The 22,995-nt window shown below is 40.4% G+C and overlaps 1 protein-coding gene across 10 annotated transcripts in view; it reads right to left on the bottom strand.

Moving 5' to 3' along the window:
* APBB2 (amyloid beta precursor protein binding family B member 2) overlaps nt 1–22,995 on the bottom strand; it is a 375,275-nt gene that overhangs the window by 227,855 nt on the left and 124,425 nt on the right. For 9 of the 10 annotated variants that reach the window (XM_038533425.1, XM_038533419.1, XM_038533427.1 and 6 more), the window contains one exon: nt 7,881–7,996. The exons of the other annotated variant lie outside the window; for it this stretch is intronic. In XM_038533425.1, the coding sequence (XP_038389353.1) occupies nt 7,881–7,926 (46 nt within the window). In that variant the 5' untranslated portion in view covers nt 7,927–7,996. The remainder of the gene's footprint in view (nt 1–7,880; nt 7,997–22,995) is intronic. 10 annotated transcript variants of the gene reach the window in all.

Genomic DNA, 22,995 nt, shown 5'->3' with positions numbered 1-22,995 from the left:
ACTGAGTAAGAAAAGGAATACAGGAATTCCCAGAAGCTGAAACAGTCAAGGATGCAGATTCTCTCCCAGAGCCTCCAAGCCAAACAAGCTCTGCAGATACCTCGGTAACCCAGGAACACTCCCTTTCAGACCTCAGGTCTCCAAAATGGTAAGACAATAAATCTGTATTGTTTTAAGTCACTAGTTTGCAGTAATTTGTTATAGCAGCAATAGAAAACTAATACAGGAGGTAAATGGAAGGTCAGGAAGATGCTGTAACTCAGCTTTGATGTAAATAAAGGAAACTGACCCTAAAACAAACCAGGGCATTTTCAGTTGCTTCCCGGCTGGCAGAGGAAGAAACTAAGGAGATATGGGTAAGAAGGATCATGAGTCAGGCAGATGCAAACAATAGGGGTTGTCATATACAGAAAGAAGCTATGTAAACACAACCAAAGCTAGAGAACCAAGTATGTTCAAAAACAGGATTTGGAAAAATTTGCAACGTGCAAGGAATTCCTCACCCCCCCCTTCAATGTTATATAAATTTTCAAGTAAGTACTTATTTGTTCATTCATTCAATATGTATTTATTGGGCACTTACTATGTGTCAAGCCCTGTATTTACTCACATTCATAATGGTTACTCAAAACTTTTCCTATCCAAAGCACTCATACAATTACACTAGACAGTGGGTGCTGGCATGCTGTTTAAGCTAACTAGATAAACCAAAACATTATCCTGTAAAAGCATTTTTATTTTTGTCACTGCTATTATGTAGTAAAGTAGATTACCTTTACTTATTTGGATGTGATCGCTCTCCTTTAAAAGCTTTGTTATACATTTGTTCTTTGTCTTGGCTTATTTGTAGATATTTTAAGCAGTTAAAATCCAAGTTTAAATAATACTTCACTACCCATAAATTTCCTGAGTGCTATGTTTTGAATATATTTGCTCTAACTTGAACTGGTTCTCCCCTGCAGCCATGCCTTGTTTGCAGCTCTCTCTCTGGAAAACAAATATAATAGAATTTTTAAACTAGAGATTGCCTAAATATCATCCAGTCCAACTCCTCAATTTACAGATGTCAGAAGTGAGACTCAGTTGGTTCTAATAACTTGTCTACTAGCCCTAGGTGGTGGGGCCAGGCCTCTTGTCTCCCTAGCAATGGCTCTGCAGCAATCACGGGCTCCCTGCTCTTAAACCCAGAGTACTAGGCCCAGGGGCTCGGTCTCATATCTTAATTAAGCTCCTCAGGCTATTGCTGTATGAAAAGGCTGGCAACCTGTCTCTTTAAAGAACTAGATTTTAAGCTTAAAACCAATACGAACTGTGTACGATGAAAACAAGTCACATTATCTGCACAAAAATAAGTTCAGGGTTTTTTTACATTTGGATCACACGTATTTCATGCAGCTGATTTTTGGCCACTGAACAGATTTAAAAAAAAAAGAAGCTAAGCCTCAATATTTGGAAAAAATAACGAAATACAAAGTACAACAGTGAGGACAGCATAGTTCACCTATCACGTCGGAAAGTGTTTTCTCGTCTCCCTCTGTTTCCAGAGTAGGAAGAAATGTGCAGTCCTCACACAAGGGTGGTGGAATGGAAATAGATAAAACTTCTCCAGAAGGTAGTTTGGGTGTGCATAGCAATGTCTTTATAATGTGCAAGCAACACTTTAACTCAGCAGTTTCACTTCTGGACATTTCTTAAGGGAGAAAAAAAGAGGGTTATGAATGATGATTAATCCAGAAGGACATCGAAAGATTGGAAATACCCTAAATGCTCAACAGTGGGTGATTGTTCTTTGTTTTGTTTTTTTAAGATTTTATTTATCTGAGAGAGAGAGAGAGAGAGAGAGAGCAGAGCACATAAGTCGTCGGGGGGGGGGGGGGGGGGGGGCGGCGGTGAGGGACAGAAGGGAGAGGGAGAAGCAGACTCCCTGCTAAGCATGGAGCCAGCCTCAGGTCTCCAGCTCATGCTCATGACCCTGAGATCATGACCTGAGCCAAAGGCAGCCACTTAACCAAGTGAGCCACCCACATGCCCTAACAGTGGGGGACTGTTAATCATGATATACCCATGCAATGTAATAATGTGTAAGATTGTTAAAAATCACAGACTAGAAGATTTAATAATATTAGAAATTTCCATGACCAATTAAGTGCAAAAAGCATGTCATAAAATAAGACATACAGTATGATCACCATGTTTAACATAAACGGGCAGATGCATGCATGTACACATATACAACCGACCATAAAAATGCATGCAAAATGTTAAGGATGGGGCTTTTTTTCTTTGGGCTTTTCAGTGTCTATACATTTTCTAAAATAAATGGATTCTTTTTTTCCCTCTTGGACAGAGGAAAAATCTAATCAGTGTTATTTTTTAAATCTTGTTCCTTTAATCTTCCCCAACTCCAACACCCACTCCTCATTCAGGGAATCTTATTGCTAAAACTGTGAAGACTCCTGAAGGACTCCTCAGCTGTGATCACCAGCATCTGGACAATCCTGCAGGGCTTCCTCCCACACCAGGAAAACCAATTAAAACCAGAGCAGAAAGTCCCTCTCTTGGGATACTGTGTCATATCCTGCCTGTCCTGGGCAGTGAGACCCACTTGGCTGTTAATGATCTTGAACCCTGTACTCAGGTTCCTGGTCCTAACTCAAATTCCAAATGTTTCCCCATAACCCAGCAGAGTGGAGAAACCCTGCCCCTCTCCAGACTCCCCAAACATGATTCTGTCCAAGCACACTTTCCAATATTATGTAATCTCTAGCCTAGTGCTTCTCAAACTGGGACTTGAGACCCATTAATTGTCGCTGAAAATCAATTTAATGAGTCTTGACCAGCACTTTTTTAATCATGGTAGAAGTTCACATATCCAGGTAAAGCTGAAGCAGCTCTGCTGCATTCAACTGTTTTCACTGCCTCCCTCCCTCTGGATTACCATATACATAAGTCTACCACTGGCCACAGCTGCTTTTGAGTTGCCAGGAAAGTAAATGTTCTAGTCTAGAAAGATATTTATGATACCTTGTTGAGTAGACACCATGTACAACATTACCCCATGTCTGTAAATAAACAGAAGATAAATATATTGAGAGAGAATGCTTGATGTACAGAAGGGTAATCAACAAAATGCATAAACTGGCTATCTCTTGGTATATAGAGTTGTGAAAGCTTGTTTTTTCTTTATTTTTAAATTTTTCTTTCTTTTTTTTTTTTTTTTAAGATTTTATTTGTTTATTTGACACAGAGGGAGAGAGAACACAAACAGGGAGAGTGGCAGGCAGAGGAAGAGGGAGAAGCAGGCTCCCCCAAGTAGGGAGCCTGACACAGGGCTCCATCCCAGGACCCTGGGGCTATGACCTGAGCGGAAGGTAGATGCTTAACCGACTTAACCGACTAAGCCACCCAGGTGCCCCTATTTTTTTTTTAAACTTTTCTATATTAAACATGTATACCTGTATGATTTTTAAAAGTGTTATTACTCTTATTGTACTTATTACTATTACTTTTTCAATATGAAGTACTCTCCTAGGGCCTCTCTGTTATTTGTGGCTACTGAATTTAATTGGGTATGAGAGGAGCTAGAGACAAATGTCAGCATCCTTTGATGCTAAATCTTTTAGGTCTATAAGACCTTATTACCAAAAGCTTGAGTGGGGAGAACAGGTGAGTGGACACCACCTAAACAAGTGGTCAACAGGTCACTAGACAACTCAAGCATAGGAAGGAATATAGATGGGAGGAGAGGAGCAAATAAACCTAGACTCAGATTGTAGCTCTGCTCTGAAAAGTTACTTTGCTGTTTCAAGACTCTGTTTTCTCACCTGTGAAATGGGGATAATAAAATGAACCTTTAAAGGTTTATTCAGTTCCAAGTGAGATACTTCTATTAAATTTAGGATACAGTGTGTGGCATGTGGTAGGGTCTCAAACAAAATCAATGCCTTTCATCAGGGACAGCAAGGAAGTCAAAGAGGGAAGCCCAAAAGAAATAATCATGTGCCTATTAATTACTATTTAAACCTTCTATCTTTCATTTATTTTTTCAAAAAAATTTTTAAGTAGGCTCCATGTCCAGCATGGGGCTTGAACTCACAACCCTGAGATCAAGACCTGAGCTGATATCAAGAGTCAGATGCTTAAACAACTGAGCCACCCAGGCGCCCCAGCTTAACCTTTTTGAATGGAAATTTCTTAAGTGCAGAAAAAGAGGAAACACCCACCTCTGAGAGAGCGATAGGAAGGTGGAAGGAGAGCCAGGGATGGGTGAGCAGAGCATCGTGCAGCATCCTGGCTGCCCTATTTATGCCCCTGTGGCCTTGGCCTGTAGACGTTCTGCCAAAAGGTCTGGAAAGTACTTTATAGGGGGCCTTCCTAAAGACAATGATCAGATCCTATCTCAAACCCAAGGTGATGCAACAAATATCTGAAGACCTACCACAGATAAAGCACTGTCCTCATATAGAGAGAAGAGAAGGAAGTGAAAGAGTTTAGTGTTGAAATCCAGACAAAATATATACATAGTCTAAAATATAGAGAGCAATTTGGAACACAAGCATCAAGAAGGATATTTAAGAGCTACATGGGCACATGCTTGTATTTGGGAAACCAGGGAAGCATCCTGGGAAAGAGGGCAATGCTGCTATGCCCTAGAGCCAGAGTAGAGTTCTAGCAGGCAGTCAAGAGATGGATCTGCATTCCACAGAAGGAATGGCAGGAGCTACCCATTTAGGCTAGAGTAAGGTATCTACTGAGGAGGAATACTACTAACAACAACTATTATTAACCATGAGTAATGGGTACTAAAACAAGGGGCAGGGAAAGAAAATGTGGAAGATTCAAACGTCAGAGTGACCTTTTAGACTAGTGGGCATGCACCAAACATTCTGGTAAGGGATAAAAGCCATGCTTAGATGAATCTGGCTAAATACATAAGTCAAATTTGCAAGGCAAGAGACCGCAGGCCAGAGGTCAGATCTTGACAGCTGGAGTTAGAGTAGCTGTAGCCATGCTAGGTGCAAACACAATAAACAAGGACGCAATCTTATTCACAATCCCCAGAATTATTTCAAAACACTAGTCTTAACATGAGCACAAATATCTGCATGAAAACACGGGAGTGGTCCACTCTAACCACTGACTTCTACTTTTGGCGTTCAATGGATGCCATTCCATCCACATTTCACCAAAGACCAGCATCCTGGCCTGAAAGAAGGTAGCCCTGAACAGGAAAATAATAATGCCAAAGCAGAAAAAAAGAAAATCTACAAACTGCAATTTGCCATGTGAGCCTCAAAAATTGTTCAGAGTGCAGCAGCACTGTGTACTATCAACTCTTGATCAAGAGTTCTGACCACACCTAATGACAAAATTATGAATTCTAGAGAATTCCACCCCCTCCAAAATATTTTCTCTTCTCCAGGAAGAGTGTGGTCCTGTTCAGACCTAGTCCCAGCTGAGAAGCACCCCCTCCCCACCCACCCACCCCCCACAAGTCATCTTAACTTTCTTGACTTAGGGGACAGGAGATAGAGCAGCTGAGGTTAATGTTTCTTACCACCAAGAGGGGCCTCTAAAGAGCATCCGCTGGAGGTTTCAACAAGCAAATCCAATTTTTTTTAAAGATTTTATTTATTTATTCATGAGAGAGAGAGAGAGAGAGGCAGAAACACAGGCAGAGGGAGAAGAAGGTTCCATGCAGGAAGCCTGACGTGGGACTCGATCCCGGGTCTCTAGGATCAGACCCTGGGCTGAAGGCGGTGCATAACCACTGAGCCACCCAGGCTGCCCAAGCAAATCCAATTTAATAATAAGGAGAAGGGAGATACAAGGGGGAGAAAGGGGAGAACAGAAAAGACACCACACAAAATAAATGATGGTTTCAGCATACTGAACTGAGGGATCAACAATACCCTAGGGAGAAGACAAAAAGCCCAAAAGGGTGAGAACAACAATTCTAGTTCCTGGGAAGGATGTTTCAAGCAAGGTGTTATGCAAACACGCTAAAGGCCAAGGGACTATCATGTGCCCACTCGCAGCCACTCACCCTCCTTCCCACCAGGAAAAAAGCACCAGTGACATGTGCAGCAGAGGCCTCTGGGAATGGCTAGCATACTCCCAGCATCCAGGAAGGGTAAAATAAAAACAGTTTTCTCCCAGAGAGCTCTTAATAAGAAGTCAGTCAAGTGAAGAAGAAATGCACCCTTTCAACTACTTGACAGCCCAGACTCTGAAGCTCAGAGGCCCTTGGAAAACTCTGAAGAGGTACGACGGTGAATCACTCATGAAGCTGGTGAGCAATGAGCTGGTCCACAGATATAAATTTCTCAAGTGAATTTACTTCTTCCACCCAAAGAACCTAAACTTTAAAATCCTAACCATTTTGAAAGAAGAATTTTCTTCCAAACATATTAGATTGACCACATAAAATTAGCATGTTTGCAGGTCAAAACTGGTAAAAAAAAAAAATAAATAACAATTTCACATGTTTCAATCATAGTACATGGCCTCCAACTTCTTCCAAAAGCAGAAAAGAGGCAAATTTGTTCTTAACAGGACAGACCATAGATATTTTAGGCTCTGAGGGCCAAGAGGCAAAGTAGATTATGTTGGGACTTACATAACCATTTAAAAATATAAAAACCATTGTTAGCTCCTACAAAAGCAGGCGTGGGCTAGATTTGGCCAGTGGGCCGGTTTGCTGACCTCCGTTTTACGGTATACAAGGATGAACTTTTTCTGATGTTCACAATGAAAATTGCTCATTTTAGGGTAATGTAGCAATGCCATCAGAGGATGCAAAAGTATCCATGTAAAAGCTGTTCATCCCACCCGTGCACACTGCATCACTGGTGGTTGGTCTGAACCACCGCTCTGTTGTCAGCGCTCCCTTCGGCTGCTGTTTCTAACAACCTGGCTTATTTTAGAAGCAATTGTGTCTGGGGGAGGGTTTGAGGGCAGTTCTAACTTTTCTATGAAGAAACAAATGGAGATGTACAAGGAAATGAGACTTAAAGGTGAATATGCATAAACATAACTATGAAAAGAATATGGGAGCAAAGGTGCTCTGGGGAATTAACCCCAAGCATGCCCCTGATGTGAAGTCAAAATTCCAAAGGTCCCAAGGAAGCAACAAAAGCAAATAAATATCTAAGCACCTGGGCCAAAACTAAAAGGCTAACTGGAGAAAAAAAAAAAGTTTATGACAAACTCTCCTTTATAAAAATAGGACAGATGATTAAAGGGGCAATAATACTTTTTCTCCTAAGTCAGTCAGGGGTAGAGACTCATAGGAAGAGGCCACACAACTGTACCCATTCCCAAAAGACTAATCGGAAAAACTTGAGTTTTGTGAGGCACTGAAAGTCATCACTGAGGGAATCAGGAGTTTCCTCCTTTGGAGGATGCTGACGAATAGGAGTCAGGGATTCTCTCCCTAACATGTATTCAACAATGACATACCCAGAGGACCTCTTTTCTGAGTCCAGAATTCTTTTACTTAAAAGAACGGTAAAAATCAGTAGGAAATGATCTTAGTTTATGGCATTGCTATTGTTTCAAATGTCATATACTGTGATGCAAAAGAGGAAAGCTTAAAAAAAATACAGATTTGTTCTAACTATGAACAAATGTGCTGAAAGACAAAAGGGGAGACTGCTCAGATACACTCCTGGCCTCATATGGCCACTGGATTAGAAAAACCCTGAACTTCAATAACATTTCTCATCACTCAGTATTAAACACGTCCCCTAGAGCAATCCATCCTCCTGCATTTCTAAATGCTCTCATTTAAACCTTATAAATCTTCACCAGGTCAGTACTCCACCATCTTCTACAATGACAATTAAAGGGAAAAAAGGGAAATCCAATCCCATACATACATGAGCTGCTTGGGTGACAGTGAGCCTCCGGGTACCGTCTGCCCATAGCGACCGGTCAGCACATGAGCAGGGGCCTTGACAGTTTCCAAGTATTCGGGAAAGACGGAGTTGGTTCGCTGGGGTTGGGGGTGGGGGGAGAGATTTAAAAAAAAAAAAAAAGGAGAAACAAAACAGAGATTTAGGATAATGACTCCATTTTTTTTCATTAAAATGCTAATGATGACCACAAATTTCCAGATAACCACATTTATGAATTATTCATAGTCACATGCAAGATGAAGTCTCCCTGTCACTGCGGGCTGGCACACAGCTTGCTGATGATGAGCATGTGGCCCCTGTAATAAGTGTGACAGAAGCACAGGTCACTGCAAGTCTATCCGTCAGGGTTGGCCCCCATGGGCCCTCTTCAGAAGACCAGGCAATCCCACCCACATTTCATTGGTGCTCATCTCTCCCCTAAAGTCAAGGAACAGCTCCTCCCTGGTTCTTTGTTGTGATGTCTGAACTAACACCCTGTAAAAACTCTGAAAGCTTAAAAGAAAAAAAGAAATTTTCTGTAGTGGGTAGTTAAGATATCAGAATGATTTTTTTTTTAATTTGAAGTATAATATAAATATAGAAAAGTACACCTACCATAAGTGAAGAGTTCTTAAACTGAACACACCAGATCAAAACCTAGAACATTATCAGCACCCTGGAAGCCCATTTCATTCCCCCTCCTAAAGGCAGCTATTTTTTAAAATATTTTATGTATTTATTCATGAAAGACACAGAGAGGTAAAGACATAGGCAGAGGGAGAAGCAGGCTCCCTGTGGAGAGCCCGATGCAGGACTCGATCCCAGGACCTCAGGATCACGACCTGAGCCAAAGGCAGACACTCAACCACTGAACCACCCAGGTGTGCCCTAAAGGCAGCTATTATGCATAGATTACTTCTGTTCATTTTTTTAGACATCGCACTGATTTGCTGTAATTATTAATTTCTCATTTAAAAAACATACACTGAACATCTCCTATATGCCAAGCACTGTGCCAGACACTACAAACGTGAATGAGACACTGTTTCTGTCGTTAGGGAAAGTGAAGTCCAGTGGGGCCAAGAGACACATATAACCCACTCCAGGGCAGCCCAGGTGGCTCAGTAGTTTAGCGCCGCCTTCAACCCAGGGCCTGGTCTTAGAGATCCAGGATCCAGTCCCATGTCAGGCTCCCTGCATGGGGCCTGCTTCTCCCTCTGCCTGTGTCTCTGTCTCTGCTTCTCTCTCTCTCTTTCCCTCTCTCTCCATGAATAAATAAAATCTTAAAAAAAAAAAAAAAAAACACTCCAAAGGTCAGTGGGATGGATGCGATGTCAGACTCATGTCAAGTTGGGGCACCTAGTCATAAATGGAGATGTTAAGGAAGGCTCCCAAGTAAATGGATTGCCTGACTTATCAGCCTGGGTAGGACTTAGCCAAGCTGGGAATGGGAAACAGGATAATGGAAAAGGCAGAGGTAAGAAACTGCACAGTGTAATTCAGTGCTGCTGGACTCTCTTGGGTGAGGTCAGGAAAGAAGCCTGCAGCCAGATCCTAAACTGTCCACATGTTCAAGGACTCTGACTTTATTCTGGTTGCATACAGTCGCTGATGGGTCAGATCTGGGTTTTGGCTGCATTACTCTTTCTGGATGGGTTCAAAGAGGCAAAGTAGAAGCAAGGAGGCCAGTTAAGCCAGTCTGCTTGTTTGGTATGAGAGGAAGGGTGGGCATTAGGAAAGTAGGGAAGCGGGGAGGAAGAGAAGAATTAGTACTTGGGAAATATCCGGACACTAACAACAGAATAACTCGGTAATTAATTGCATGTACATGGTGGGAGTGATGACTGCATAGAGAATAGAGAAGGATGAACAAGTTTAATCAGGAAGACAAAGGGTTTAGTTTGGGGCATCAGAAATGGAGGTATATAACATTCAGGTGGGGACACTCACATATTCTTGAGTGTGAAGCTTGGGGAAGAAAGCTGAGCAAAACATAAAGCCATCTACATGATCATGACACAAAGCAGAAATTAGGTTTGTGGGTGACAGCCTTGAAGGAATGAGGGTAGAGTGAGAAGATGACAGAATGAGTGTGAGAAAGCAGACCCCTTGAGAGCATGAACAATGATACAAAGGGCAAAAGAAAAAGATTGAAGAGGACAGGCAGATGGGCACCATGGGAAACGAGATAAATAAAGATAAGAAATGAAAAATACACCTTTGGATTTGCCACATAAGCAGTCACTGGCTGCCCTGATTGAGTGCAGTTTCAGTTAAGTGTTGGCAGCAGAGACAAGAGAAGAGGATGGAGAATGGATGGTTGTTGGAAAGAGGAAGTGTTAATGGAAGGAAGTGCTGTATGGACAAGCCGAACAAATCAGCAGAGAGAGAAGGCTGAGAGTGCAAGAGGGAGGAGGGAAAGATCCCTATGGAGGTGGGGAAAAGTCTCAGGAGTACAGATGATGGGGCTGACCTTCAACCTCAAGGGAAATCTACAACACCCCCCAATATTTGAAGAATACTAGAATCAGAGGAATAAAGACCAATCTAGTTAGAGCAAGTTCGTTGGTAAGAGCACTGGGATTTTTGGAGGCAACAGGTGAAATGACAACCACATTGCAGACAAAATAGCTGGTGAGGCTCTTGACAGAGAATGGGCTGACATGGAAATGGTGTGACGGCCTAGATCTAGAAGATCTTGGTTTCTTACACGTGCTTCCCTCCAAAATGGAAACAGACCAACCTCGTCCCTTTTAAGGTAAATATCAACCCCGTCTGTTTTAAGGTAAATAAACATATATGCCAGTGCATATCAAGGGGGAAAGAGGCATTTGTGAGGTAACCATACCCACAGGATAACCTCATGGTATCAAAAGAATATCTTGTAAGTAAAACATTCAGAAAAACACTCTTTTAAAAATGATCTTTCATTTGCAGTGCCAACTTCTCCAAAGGTTTATGTAAGTTATACTTCGCTAACTGAAACGACTCCCCACCATCTCACAAGAGTTCTTAAGATGCTTCCATCCAAAGACCTCTCCCAGCCTGACTAACGTAATAAACATGAAGAGTCAGATGGTTGAAAGTAAAGGTGAGAGGGAGTGGTTGGTTGGCTGCAGCCCCTGCCCTGGAGATGGCCCAGCGTAATGCCTCTTCACACAGCAGCAATGTCATCCCCCTTAGGCTCCTGTCCCCTCTTCCACCTCAGTTCTGGCAAATCCAGAAGTGGGTGAAGTGACTTAGTTCTTGGAAAGCATTCCAATAATGACAAAACAACAAGGCTCATTAGAAAGTCTAATGCAATGGAAAACACATTGAAAGTAGATTTTATGTTCTCCAGGCCAACTCTGTGATCTCAAAAGCTGGGAGGCTACTGCACAATCTGTCTGTTCTGTTACCATGAACATCTCTAGCCCATCCCTGGAAAACGGTAGAGTTTCAGAATTCTAGATAGGATTGAAATGGTTCCAAAGCCATCAGAAACCTACCTGCTAACTGAGCCATTCCTCTTTGCATCCCCAGCACATACGATAAGTGGCAAGCAGTCGATAAATACGGAAAAAATCAATAAAGCAATACTTAAATGAAGAGTTCTCACAACTAAGAGGTAAGCAGGCCAATTAAATGGTGAGACTAGAAATAGTCTATTCCTTCATTGCCCAACCTAATTCACTCAAAGCCAAGCTGCAAATCACACTCAACTGCGTTCACCTTCCTCCTCATGGAAGAAAATCTTTATCAACTCATAAACACATATTGTGCGCTAAGTAAGAGGATTCAGAAATAATGAAATTATAAAAATAATGAAATTATAAAAAACAGGATGCCTCATAAATGAGAAGACAGGTAGGTGCGAACATTCTGAGTATACAAAGGAATAGAAATTGCCCACTCTACATCTGTCTGCCTTCTTTGTTCTCCTTCTGTGCGAAGGACAGGACGTCATTACTCTGACAGCATGGCGCCTCTCCTCCCAGATGCTCCTTCACACAGCAACCTGTTCAGGTTCAACCCACTGGGGCAACAGATAGTAATGAGATAATCAAGTCTTGCTTCCTCGAAAATTCAGACAATCCACCACTCCCTATAGGTCTGTGTTTTTGTCCTAATATATATTTATGTTATTCATCATTTCACTTCTTGTAGAGCACATAAGCTCTGAGGTATCACTGATCCTACGGAACACATTTTACACATGACACAGCAGCACACTTGGTTTTGTCTGGAAATAACTTTAATAATAAAATGTTCCAAAGTGAGGAAAGGTGGGTCATTGCTGTTTTGGGGCTTGGTTTGGTTTTTTTGGTATGTGCTATGTGACATTTTCCTGAACTGTAAAAAAACTCAGTCCTGAAAACATCAAATCTGTATCTGCCCATCTGATCAACAATACCCCGAGGAGGAAATAAATCTTTAAGACTACCATACTTCTTCCTATTTTTGATTAAGAATACTAAGAAACCAAGATGAACAATGCACTATTCATTTGAATGCAGGTCATCAAGAGGAGGAGTGGGATATTTATGCCAGTCCACAAAATGTTTAGTGTGCAACTTTTTAATTACTATATTTATGGAATTATCCATAATATATTCACTAACACAAATGCTCTACAAGGACATTAATCCTCAACAAATACATTAATGCTTCTCTCCTCTCCTACAAATTCTTATTATGCTGATGTGAGGCAAAAATGCCAAGAATTCTCTCCAAAATAAACATTTCAAGTCAACAACCACTTGTTCTACTCTCTCCCTTTTTAACTATTTTATGATATTGTAAAATCTCACTTAAGTCTTTGCTGCTATTGACCTAAAGACAAATTTGTAAATAAAATGTTAAAAAAAAGATTTTTTAATGAACCATTTTTTGATACAAAAGCTGGTATAAGCTACTAAAAAATGGGTTATGCTCTTCAAAAATAATATTCTATCTATAACTCATTGAATTATAATTATGTGCTTCACTATGCCATTGTAATGCTGTAATTTGTTTTTTAGAAACCTCAAGGAGTAAGAGATATTGGAAATGATCAAGATTTTCGTAATAGTTGAAGGACTACCCATCTGAGTAATAAAATGAGTTTAATTTCAACCATACTGGATTTTTTTCCCCCTAAAATACAATGCCTTCTCAGAGCATCCAGAATAGAATTAATCTTGGGTAACATGGAATCATTAATATGACTATGAATCATCTCGCTGTGTTGGAATAGAGAACACTGAGGTAAAGGAGCTGGGTCCAGTAGATAGTAGACAGAAGTTGAGTTTCTACCACCATGACCAGAGCTGGCAGGAGTGGAGTTCCTACCAAAGCAACAGAACACTCCGAGAATCAAAAGTAAGAGATGGCCGAGTTTCAAACAGCAAGGAAAGCACAGGTTCAAAAACACTCTGGAGACCTAAAGGTGAAATCCAAGTTACAGATCCAGGTCTAGAGCCAAGCTAAGTCAGGATCCTTGCAGAAGATAAATCAATGGAATAGAGGGACAGGGTGTAAGAGTGGCTTTATGTGTGCACTGCTGGTAACCAGACTAGACCTGCCTATAAAGGCCAATGGCTAGACAAGCTTTCCAGGCACAGAAGGCTGTTTGCTCTTCCACTCAAAGGCCGCTGGGTACTCTAGGAGATATTTTCTCTGCTTTTCATAGTTTATCTCCTTGCCCTTGCCCTCAAGAGTCAAATCTCATTATGGTCAGAGTACAAACCATTCCCTTTCTCAAGTCCGCTACAATTTTGGAAACCAAAGAAAATTTAAACGTATAAGAGAACTAAATTAAAAAAAAAAAAAAATTCCAGGTAAGTTATGAAGGGTGCAATGCACAGACTCTGAACCTATACCTGGGCAGCTGAGAGGTCTTTTTTGTGTATTCCTTGGTTCTTATAGAATTCAAATAGTAGGGCTCATTTAAAATCATTTAGTACAAATACAGCCAGGCCTAAAACATGTCCTGGGGGTGATATCTGTAAGTTGACCACTGTTATTTAATAAAGATTTCTTTTAGAGAAATCCAATAAGCTGAATATCCAGAAAAACAATGGAATCAACTGCTCTGATGTGAAGTATCTGGCAAAGTGGGAATAAACTCAAACTTGGATAAGTGAGGGCTTTGCTACTGGAGACTTCAGTAAGTGGTTGTGGGCAAGTTAGCCTTTGATGCCTCATCTGTAAAATGGGTTAATGATACTTGCCTTCCAAAGGTGTGAATGAGAACAAATGCGTGGCTCGGATGATATCAACAAAATTAAACCTTAATTAAGTGGAAGCACCACACATAAGCCCCTATGACACACAGATCTTTATTTAGAGCTGAGAAAGTCATCCACCTCGTGCTTTCCACCCAAATCTCGCCAACTCATATGATAAGATTCCTGCCCCAAATTATTTTCGACAGAACTTTCCTTTTGGTTTATAAAATGTTTTTTAACTTAACTACTTAAATAATAAGTACAAGTGCTACTGCATTTTCAGATTAAAAAAAAAACAAACTAGGATTTAAAACTCCTCTATTAGGGGGATCCCTGAGTGGCTCAGCGGTTTAGCGCCTGCCTTCAGCCCAGGGCATGATCCTGGAGTCCCAAGATCGAGTCCCACATTGGGCTCTCTGCATGGAGCCTGCTTCTCCCTCTGCCTGTGTCTCTGCCTCTCTCTCTCTCTCTCTGTGTGTGTCTCTCATGAATAAATAAATAAAATCTTAAGAAAAAACACTCCTCTATTAGGATAGTCTCAATTTGTTTTTTCCTTAATTTTCTCTTACCCAAGTCAGTTCTCTCTTTTTCCCATTTTTCTTTTTCAAATCCTAGTGGATCCTTTTTCTCTCTTGAAGTCGAGGCTTGCAACACTAGTAATGAACGTCTTTGTGTTATTTAGAAGTTTTCAAAGCACCTTCATATACATTACCTTATTTCCCTTAAATTACTTCTACTTGCTTCTCTTTAGTTTCCTTTGCCCCACTTTCCAAAACACAAGCAGAACTCTCTAAAAGCAGCAAAGAAGCAATTTTTATCCTTCCAACTGCCAACACATTAATACACAATATTTTGCAGAGTTGTCTACTGGAAGTTAGACTATATACAGTATTGCTAAATCCTAACACATCCAATTCTGCTTGCAAGTAATTTTTTTTCTCACCTGGTGATGATCTTTTAAAGCTAAAATACAGTGAGAAATATATAAACATTTTAAAATAAGATGGTTCCTTTAGGAACCATCAAAAATAATGAATGAAAAATAAAAGGAAGAAGAGGTGAATAAAATTACAGAAAGAGAAAGAATAAAGTTCTTTCAGCTTTCAGGGAAATTTTCATTATCTATCTTATCAGAGCTATTTATTCTCCATGATCTGCATTAAATAATCTGATCCTTAAATCTATGAAAACCACAAGGGATGCGCCCTCATTAAAAAAGATGATCTTTTGAGTTATGATAATGAGAAAGAGCATCTATTTTTGGTTCTAAGGACAGAAGTATTTCCTGCTTATTGCTCAGAGACAGCAACACTTCTAGTAAGCTTTAGCACAAAACAGATGCCTGGCACTCTTTACCTATCATGATGAAAACAGGAACCTTCAAATAGAAATGTTTCCTCTCTGAACCTCTATATACTCTCAATCTTGATTTATCAACAAAGAACATGAGGTCTGAAACAGAAAAAATATTCATTCTACCATGTGACAGTAATAATTTAAAAAATAATAATCTGTAAACTCTAGATTAGTAATCAGATCAGATTCTTCTATATTCCTTCAAATCCTGCAGGATACAAAACCTTTAAAATTTGAATTGGCTTCCTCTTTGTTTTACAGTGGTTGACTAAGGCCCATACTAATTTTACAGTAATCCTTGTTATACCTTCATAATATGTTAAACACTGTAAAAATAAAATCAGCTGTTACTGTTAAAATAGGAGTACTAAAAAAAAAATTTAAGGAAAAAGTTGAAAGGAGGATCATATATAGTCCTGATTCTGCCATAGTATTTACATGTTCAATAATGTAAGCTTTGGCACATTATAAATGTTTCCACATTTTACAAGAGATGCTCTGAGTTATTTTATCCTACAAATGGAGAAGATGTCATGGTCTGACATTGTTCTACAGAATCTATAGAGATACCTCATGGAAACTCCACATCCCACTCAATACAACTGGGACCATGTAGAATGTTTTCCAACCTTGAACACAATTCAAGTCAAACTAGTAGGCAATCTAAGAAAGATTGGTCCACGTGGGATTAAGACCATGAAAAACTCTAGGGGATGGAAGACATTTCTTTGTAACGTTGCAAATTGTATGCTATTCTTGTGACTGGGTTTAAGGTCACACTTGGAATTTATACCTTAGAGAAAATTATACCTTAGATAAAATTAACCCAGGTCACTTTGACAAGGATAGTAACAATTTTTGAATGAAACTGAAAAGTACGGTAAATGGAATCCATCCTGAAATAACCAAATAAATTTTTCTTTAATGGACCAGACCACCATGAATCCAAATTGAAATGTCCAATCTAAAAAGTGCGCTAACAGGGATTTTCAATTGTACGTGATAGATTACAATCACATGTTTAACTCCAATCCCTCCAAAACCCCACTAAATGGCACTAAGCACAAGGCAGAAATAAGCTCACAAAGAGAAAGAGAATGCAAGAGGAGAAAAGTAACGGAAAAAATTTTGGAAAATAGAAATCAGATGAGCCAATGATGAGTAAATTCTCAATGCAGGGACAAATTTTACATGCCTACAGACAGAACTGTCAGGAGGAAGCAAGCCAATATGGGGCACAGAACATTAGGGAAGTGCAAATTCAGGCACAAGTTACATCAAAAGTTCAGGCTGGGGGCACGTGGGTGGCTCAGTGGTTGAGCATCTGCCTTTAGCTCAGGTTGTGATCCCAGGGTCCTGGGATCGAGTCCCGTGTCAGGCTCCCCATGGGGAGTCTACTTCTCCCTCTGCCTGTGTCTCTGCTGCTGTGTGTGTGTGTGTGTGTGTGTGTGTGTGTGTGTGTCTCATGAATAAATAAATAAATAATCTTTTTTTAAGATTTTATTATTTATTCATGAGAGACACACAAGGAGAGAGAGAGAGAGAGAGAGAGAGAGGGAGAGAGGGAGAGTGGCAGAGATGCAGGCAGAGGGAGAAGCAGGCTCCACGCAGGGAGCCTGATGTGGGACTTGATCCCGGGACTCCAGGATCACACCCCAGGCCAAAGGCAGGCACTAAACCACTGAGCCACCCAAGGATCCCCCTAAATAAATAATCTTAAAAAAAAAAGTTCAGCCTGGATGGAGAGGGCAGCGTGGAGGTGCCACTAAAAACCAGAGGACTGCTTACAAGACATCGTAAGGAATAAACTTCCAGATCCTTCCTCAGCCATGAAGTATGTCAACTGTCTCCCATTCCTCCTCAGGTTTGCTCCCTGCAAAGGTTAAACTTGAGAAAGTCTGGACTCAAGGACACTAAGAACAGCGACATAGGTGGAAGTATCACACTGAAGGAGAGGACTGAGTGTACACTTTGAATACAGATCTTTTCTCTGCTGGCCTCCTAAAGCATGGTCACATAGGAGATTGCAAGGCTCTTCTAGAGAAACTAACCAGCCCCAAAAAAGAGATCTACAGTTAACTAAAACTATGGAAAAAGGCGGGTTCTGAAAAGAAAAAGTCATCCAGTAGTAAGGCCACCAGTTGATGAGAAAGAGAGCTTGCCAACCTGCTCATGCAGAGAGTTTCCAATCAGTTTTCAATGTCTCCACATATATCAAACGGACAGCAATCACCAGACATGTGATGAAGAGTCTCACATGACAAACAGAAACTTTAAAAGGAAACAAGAGTCAATGCTGGAAGCAGGATTTAACTTCATATATACGTTATTAACTCCAAGGGGCAAAAGATATTGCATACATAAAGCAAAAAAGAATAGGATGCTATAAAAATAGAAATACTACAAGAGCAAGAGAGAATTCTTAAAAAGTAATATTATGATCACAGATATAAAAAATCCCTAGAACAGTTAAAAGATAATAAAGGTAAATAAAGGTTCCCCAAGAGTAGAAGAAACAGATGTAAGAAGTCAGAAATTTTTTTAACAACAAACTGAAGGACAAATACAAAAGTTCCAGCATTTGACAAATAAGAGTTTGAGAAAAGGAAGAATATGAAAAACAATGGCAAGAAAATTATCCTCCACCGCCCTACAAGAAATTTCACAATGAATGAAAAAAGTTATAGAGAAAGGCACATCATCATGAAATCTGAGAACATGAGGGAATTTTTTTTAAGAGTCTGAAACCTCTCCCCATCCCCTCAAAAAAGTCACATATAAAGTAACCAGAATCAAAAAAGCATCCAACAATTCAATAATAAAATTGGAAGCAGAAGAAAATGGAAGGAGGCCTCCAAAACTCTCAGGGAAAATAATTTCCAACTTTAAGTTCCATATCAATCGTATGTGAGGAGAGACTAAATGATATTTTCACACATGCCAGTTCTCCAAAAAATATATCATACACATTCTTTCTCAAGAAGCAACTGGGCAAGGTGCCTCCCCGAAAGAGAGACAAAACCAAGAGAGATGCCACCCATCCAGGTCAATCAAGAATTCCCAACATGATAATGAAGGAAAATTCTAGGTCAACAGCTGTGCATAAGGCCTGAAGAGTAAACAGTTCAGAATGGAGTAGGCAAGCAGAAGGCTCTGCAAAAAATGTCACACACACAGACACACACATATAAGAACCAAGAGACAAGCCACTGAGAATTTGGGGATGGGGTGCCTGCGTGGCTCAGTCAGTAAAGTGTCTGACTTCAGCTCTGGTCATGTTCCTGAGGTCCTGGGATCGAGCCCCCTGGTGGGCTCCCCACTCAGCAGGGAGTCTGCTTGTTCTTCTGCCCCTCCCCTGGCTCATACGCACTCATTCTATCTCCTTCTCAAATAAATAAAATCTTAAAAAAAATGTTTGGGGGATGAATAAGTCAATCAAAAAAACAGAAACTTGGGGATCCCTGGGTGGCACAGCGGTTTGGCACCTGCCTTTGGCCCAGGGAGCGATCCTGGAGACCCGGGATCGAATCCCACGTTGGGCTCCCGGTGCATGGAGCCTGTTTCTCCCTCTGCCTATGTCTCTGCCTCCCTCCCTCTCTCTCTCTCTCTTCTCTCTCTCTCTCTCTGTGTATGACTACCATAAATTAAAAAAAAATTTTTTTAAAAGAAAGAAACTTTAGTATGCTATACAAGGAAGAAAATAAAATCATAGTATACTGTATAACTTAGCTGTGAAAAATATTTACAGTGAAAACAAATGGAGATATAATAATCTTAGAGAGCAAAGGGCAGGTATTTCAGGGAGGAAGAATAAAACAGAGTTAACCCCCTTAACTTCCTTCATAGGAATTCAATGTTTAATGTGTAAAATTGGAAAAAAAATTAAGAAATACTAACATAAACACTTTAAGTTATATGACAGTAAATACATGGAAAAAAGCTAGCTGAACATAAAGTAATTACCTCTCAGAAGAGGAAAATGACAATGCAAATAAGCAGGCAGGAATTTATAAGCTATATATGTTATTATTGCAAATAAAAAAATAAGTTTTAAGAATGGTAGAAATTAATCAATAAATATGTAAACCACCCAACCATATAAGACAAACTGATAATGTGAAATTTCATTCTATGTATAAATTAGCTAACAGATAAATCTAAACCTGTTTCTCCAAGTTAATCAAATTGCTAAAATTCAATTTAGTGCATTTTATGTTTAAGCAGCAAGAAATACACTGAGAGACGCCAATATGCCTAAGTCATCAAGTCACACCTCTAGCTTTAATTAGCACATAATGAAAGGGTCCCTGGGCACCAGTGCACAAGGCAGAATCAGCCATCTTTCTTATCACCAAGTTCATTAACTGCAGCTGCAGACTGGTTTGTGCGCTGACCACTCCCCTTCTTCCAAAGCCCCTACTGTGGCTTCTTAGAGTGAAGATTTGTCCTTATTGAGAGGTTAAGGATGGATAATATCCAGCATCTGCACCCCTTTCCTGTATTGGGGGAATTCCCCATCATGTGAGTATGGATGAGAGCTACATCTTTCAACATAAAGGCAAAAATGGCTGGACGCCCACCTGCCCCAGACCCCCTTACAGCAAAGGCTGGAGACACAGAGAGACAGGGACAGAAGGAAATTACCATGGGTAGGGGCAACGGCGACAACATCCAGTGCCAGACGTAGCAAAGGCTGAGGTGACAGAGTTGGTAACCAGTGTCTGGTCCCATCGTTGTGGTCAGCATGACCCAGTATGGTCTCCTGTCCAGTGATAGGGTCCATCCACCCTGCATACAGCTAATCGTATCATATGACCTTGGCTATGAATCTTACTATAGAGTCTGTATTTGCTCCCATTTTTTTCCAACTTCTAGTAGTTCCAGAAACTACCCAATATCTTCTCAATAAATTCCTTCTCTGCTTAAATCATTCAGCCAGTCCCCATGGCTTTGAAGAACCCTGCCTGATATCCTGTCCCAGGAGAGCCAGGAAGCAATAGCTAATAGTCTACTGAAGTTAAGAATAAAACGTTTATGCTGCGTAAGAACCAAGGACATGTTTCCACCAGGAAACACGGGGGAAGGTTAGGTTCTAAGGTACAAAAAGAGCGATGCCACTGGAACGTTGTGGGTTAAAGAAGTTTCAATAGGTCCATCAATCCTTTGAATTGTTTTCTCTCATTAGGAAACATATTCCTAGTTCAAAACCACTAACTGACTTTACAACAAGCCATGAGAATGTAATCAGTTTGTGAATTGGGAGTTGCCACTATGTACATCTGGCAAAAGACTCACACTCACGATTCTTATTGTGAATCTTATTGTGAGTGAGCAGAAGAGCAGTGGGTGAGGAAGAACCATTTTCTTTGTCTTTCTGCTTTGAAACAGAGTTTTCTGAGAGATGAAGCTGTTTGAAAAGCAGCGGTCAAGAACTCCACATGAATATGAAAATGCAAACCAAGGCCCCCAAAGGTTTGTATTCAACTGTAGAAACATCAATATTGCTGAAAAGCTGCATCCATCAGCTGAGCGTACTGCAGCATAGTTAGTCCAAGTCTGGGAGAGCTGAACCCTAGGCAATTTATCTGCATATGTCTCAGGCTAACCACACAAATGTTGCAGACCAAGCTAGAAGTTAAGATAGATAGCTTAGAACAAACTGTTGATGGGACCAAAAGGGCTTTTATAAAAGGGTCAAAGGCAGTAATGACGTTAATAGAAATGGGGATGAAAAGAACGAAAGCTTCACCCTGTGGTAGCTGTTGTTTCTGGAAACTGAGGAAGTCTTTCATGACAAAGTAGAGCTACCGTTAAAGTCATGATACAGTACAACTACAGTTTTTGTTAGTTGTACAGAACAAGATTATACGCACCCTGGAAAGAAGGCTTTAGAAAATAAATGCGAGGCCGGATGTGTGCATACAATTTCCCTGCCTGTCGTCTTATTTCATAAAGACTTGCCAAGGGATCAATCCCTCAGTCACAGAAGTCGGGCTATACATCACCTTGGAAGAAATTAATTGTATTTCAGTGGTGATGTAAATGCTACCTCAAATTCTATCACCTGCCAAACCATCTTCACCATATATTCCTCTGTGCAGTCAGTTCCCATGAAATATCTAATGGCCTCTAAAACAAGAGTTTCATTCCACAGTTGTCCAAGTGAATTATACTGTGCTCACACAGTGTTTTGAAAAGCTGAGATAAATTTATCTCAGTCAATCCCAGATCCACAGCCACCCCCCTACTTGTTTCATCTGAGGATCACAATGGACAGTGATTCCACACAGCAATATGTTTGTGTATCAAAGTAAATATATAGTCTAATCACCACAGCTCTGTGAAGAACCAGGCGTAATTCTGCTATTTTGGTTTCAGAAATGAAAAGAGAACAAGAGAGAGAGAGAAAAAAAATCCCAAGAAATCAGTCTCAAAAGCTGTTTCCAAGACTACCTTTTTAAGAAATTTAAAAATAAGGGCCAATTTTTATGCACAAGTGTAAAGGAGGCAAATTCATAGCTAGCTAATGAACCTCAAAATGGTAGAACCGTAAACAGCTATTTCCAAAACAGATTCATTGTATCCAAAGCCTGATCTAATATGTTGGTATATAGAAAGATCTCTTTGTTTTTCCTCCCTCTGCAAAGGCTTAAGAGATCATCCAGTAATTCACACAGAGGGGTTTTATTTTGTCTCCTGTAGGTTCTAGTTCCAACCATTATAACCGGCAGAGTTTTCTAGGTTTACTATAAGAATCTCTATTGTATTATATAATCTTGCAAATATTTTCTTACTCGGAATTTCTTTTACTAAACAAATACAACAAGATTTAATTAACACAGCACTGATTTCACCAACATCACGGAACGTACACTGACAGCTATGAAGTTGTAAGGCAAGTATAACATGGTGGGAAAAAGTGATGTATGAAAGTGTGTCAGATGAACCACTAATCCTTCAACACTTACTGCAAACACAGCAGTTTGTAGCAGGCGTGGAAAGGACCTAGGCGTGTGACACAGTCACTGGCAGTCGGGAGCTCAGCATACTCGAGCAACATGATACATGGAACTGTGAACAAACACTGATTCAGACACATCCTAGAAAGATTTATACTTTAAGGAAAAGAGGCTGGGTAAGTCAGATGGGGTCCTATTCTGTCAGATTATGAGGCCTATTATACATATTATTTTTTTTAAGTTTTATGTGACATGGATAGGTCCACACCTCTTGTATTATAAAGGATACCAGTCAACAATGCTGTCAAAGTCAATGTCATGCATTTAAGGAACTTTACCATATCTTGCCAGCATCACTCATCATACTGGAACATTTATTTTTAACTAAAGTTAGAATGTTTTTAACTAAATATTTTTAACTGGGCAGCCCGGGTGGCTCAGCAGTTTAGCGCCGCCTTCAGCCCAGGGCCTGACCCTGGAGACCCGGAATCAAATCCCACATTGGGCTCCCTGCATGGAGCCTGCTTCTCCCTCTCCCTGTGTCTCTGCCTCTCTCTCTCTCTCTCTCTCTCTCTCTCTCTCTGTCTCATGAAT

The sequence above is a fragment of the Canis lupus genome, chromosome 3, assembly GCF_011100685.1.
Source record: "Canis lupus familiaris isolate Mischka breed German Shepherd chromosome 3, alternate assembly UU_Cfam_GSD_1.0, whole genome shotgun sequence".
Lineage (NCBI taxonomy): Eukaryota > Metazoa > Chordata > Mammalia > Carnivora > Canidae > Canis > Canis lupus.
This window is presented reverse-complemented; position numbering and strand designations above follow the sequence as displayed.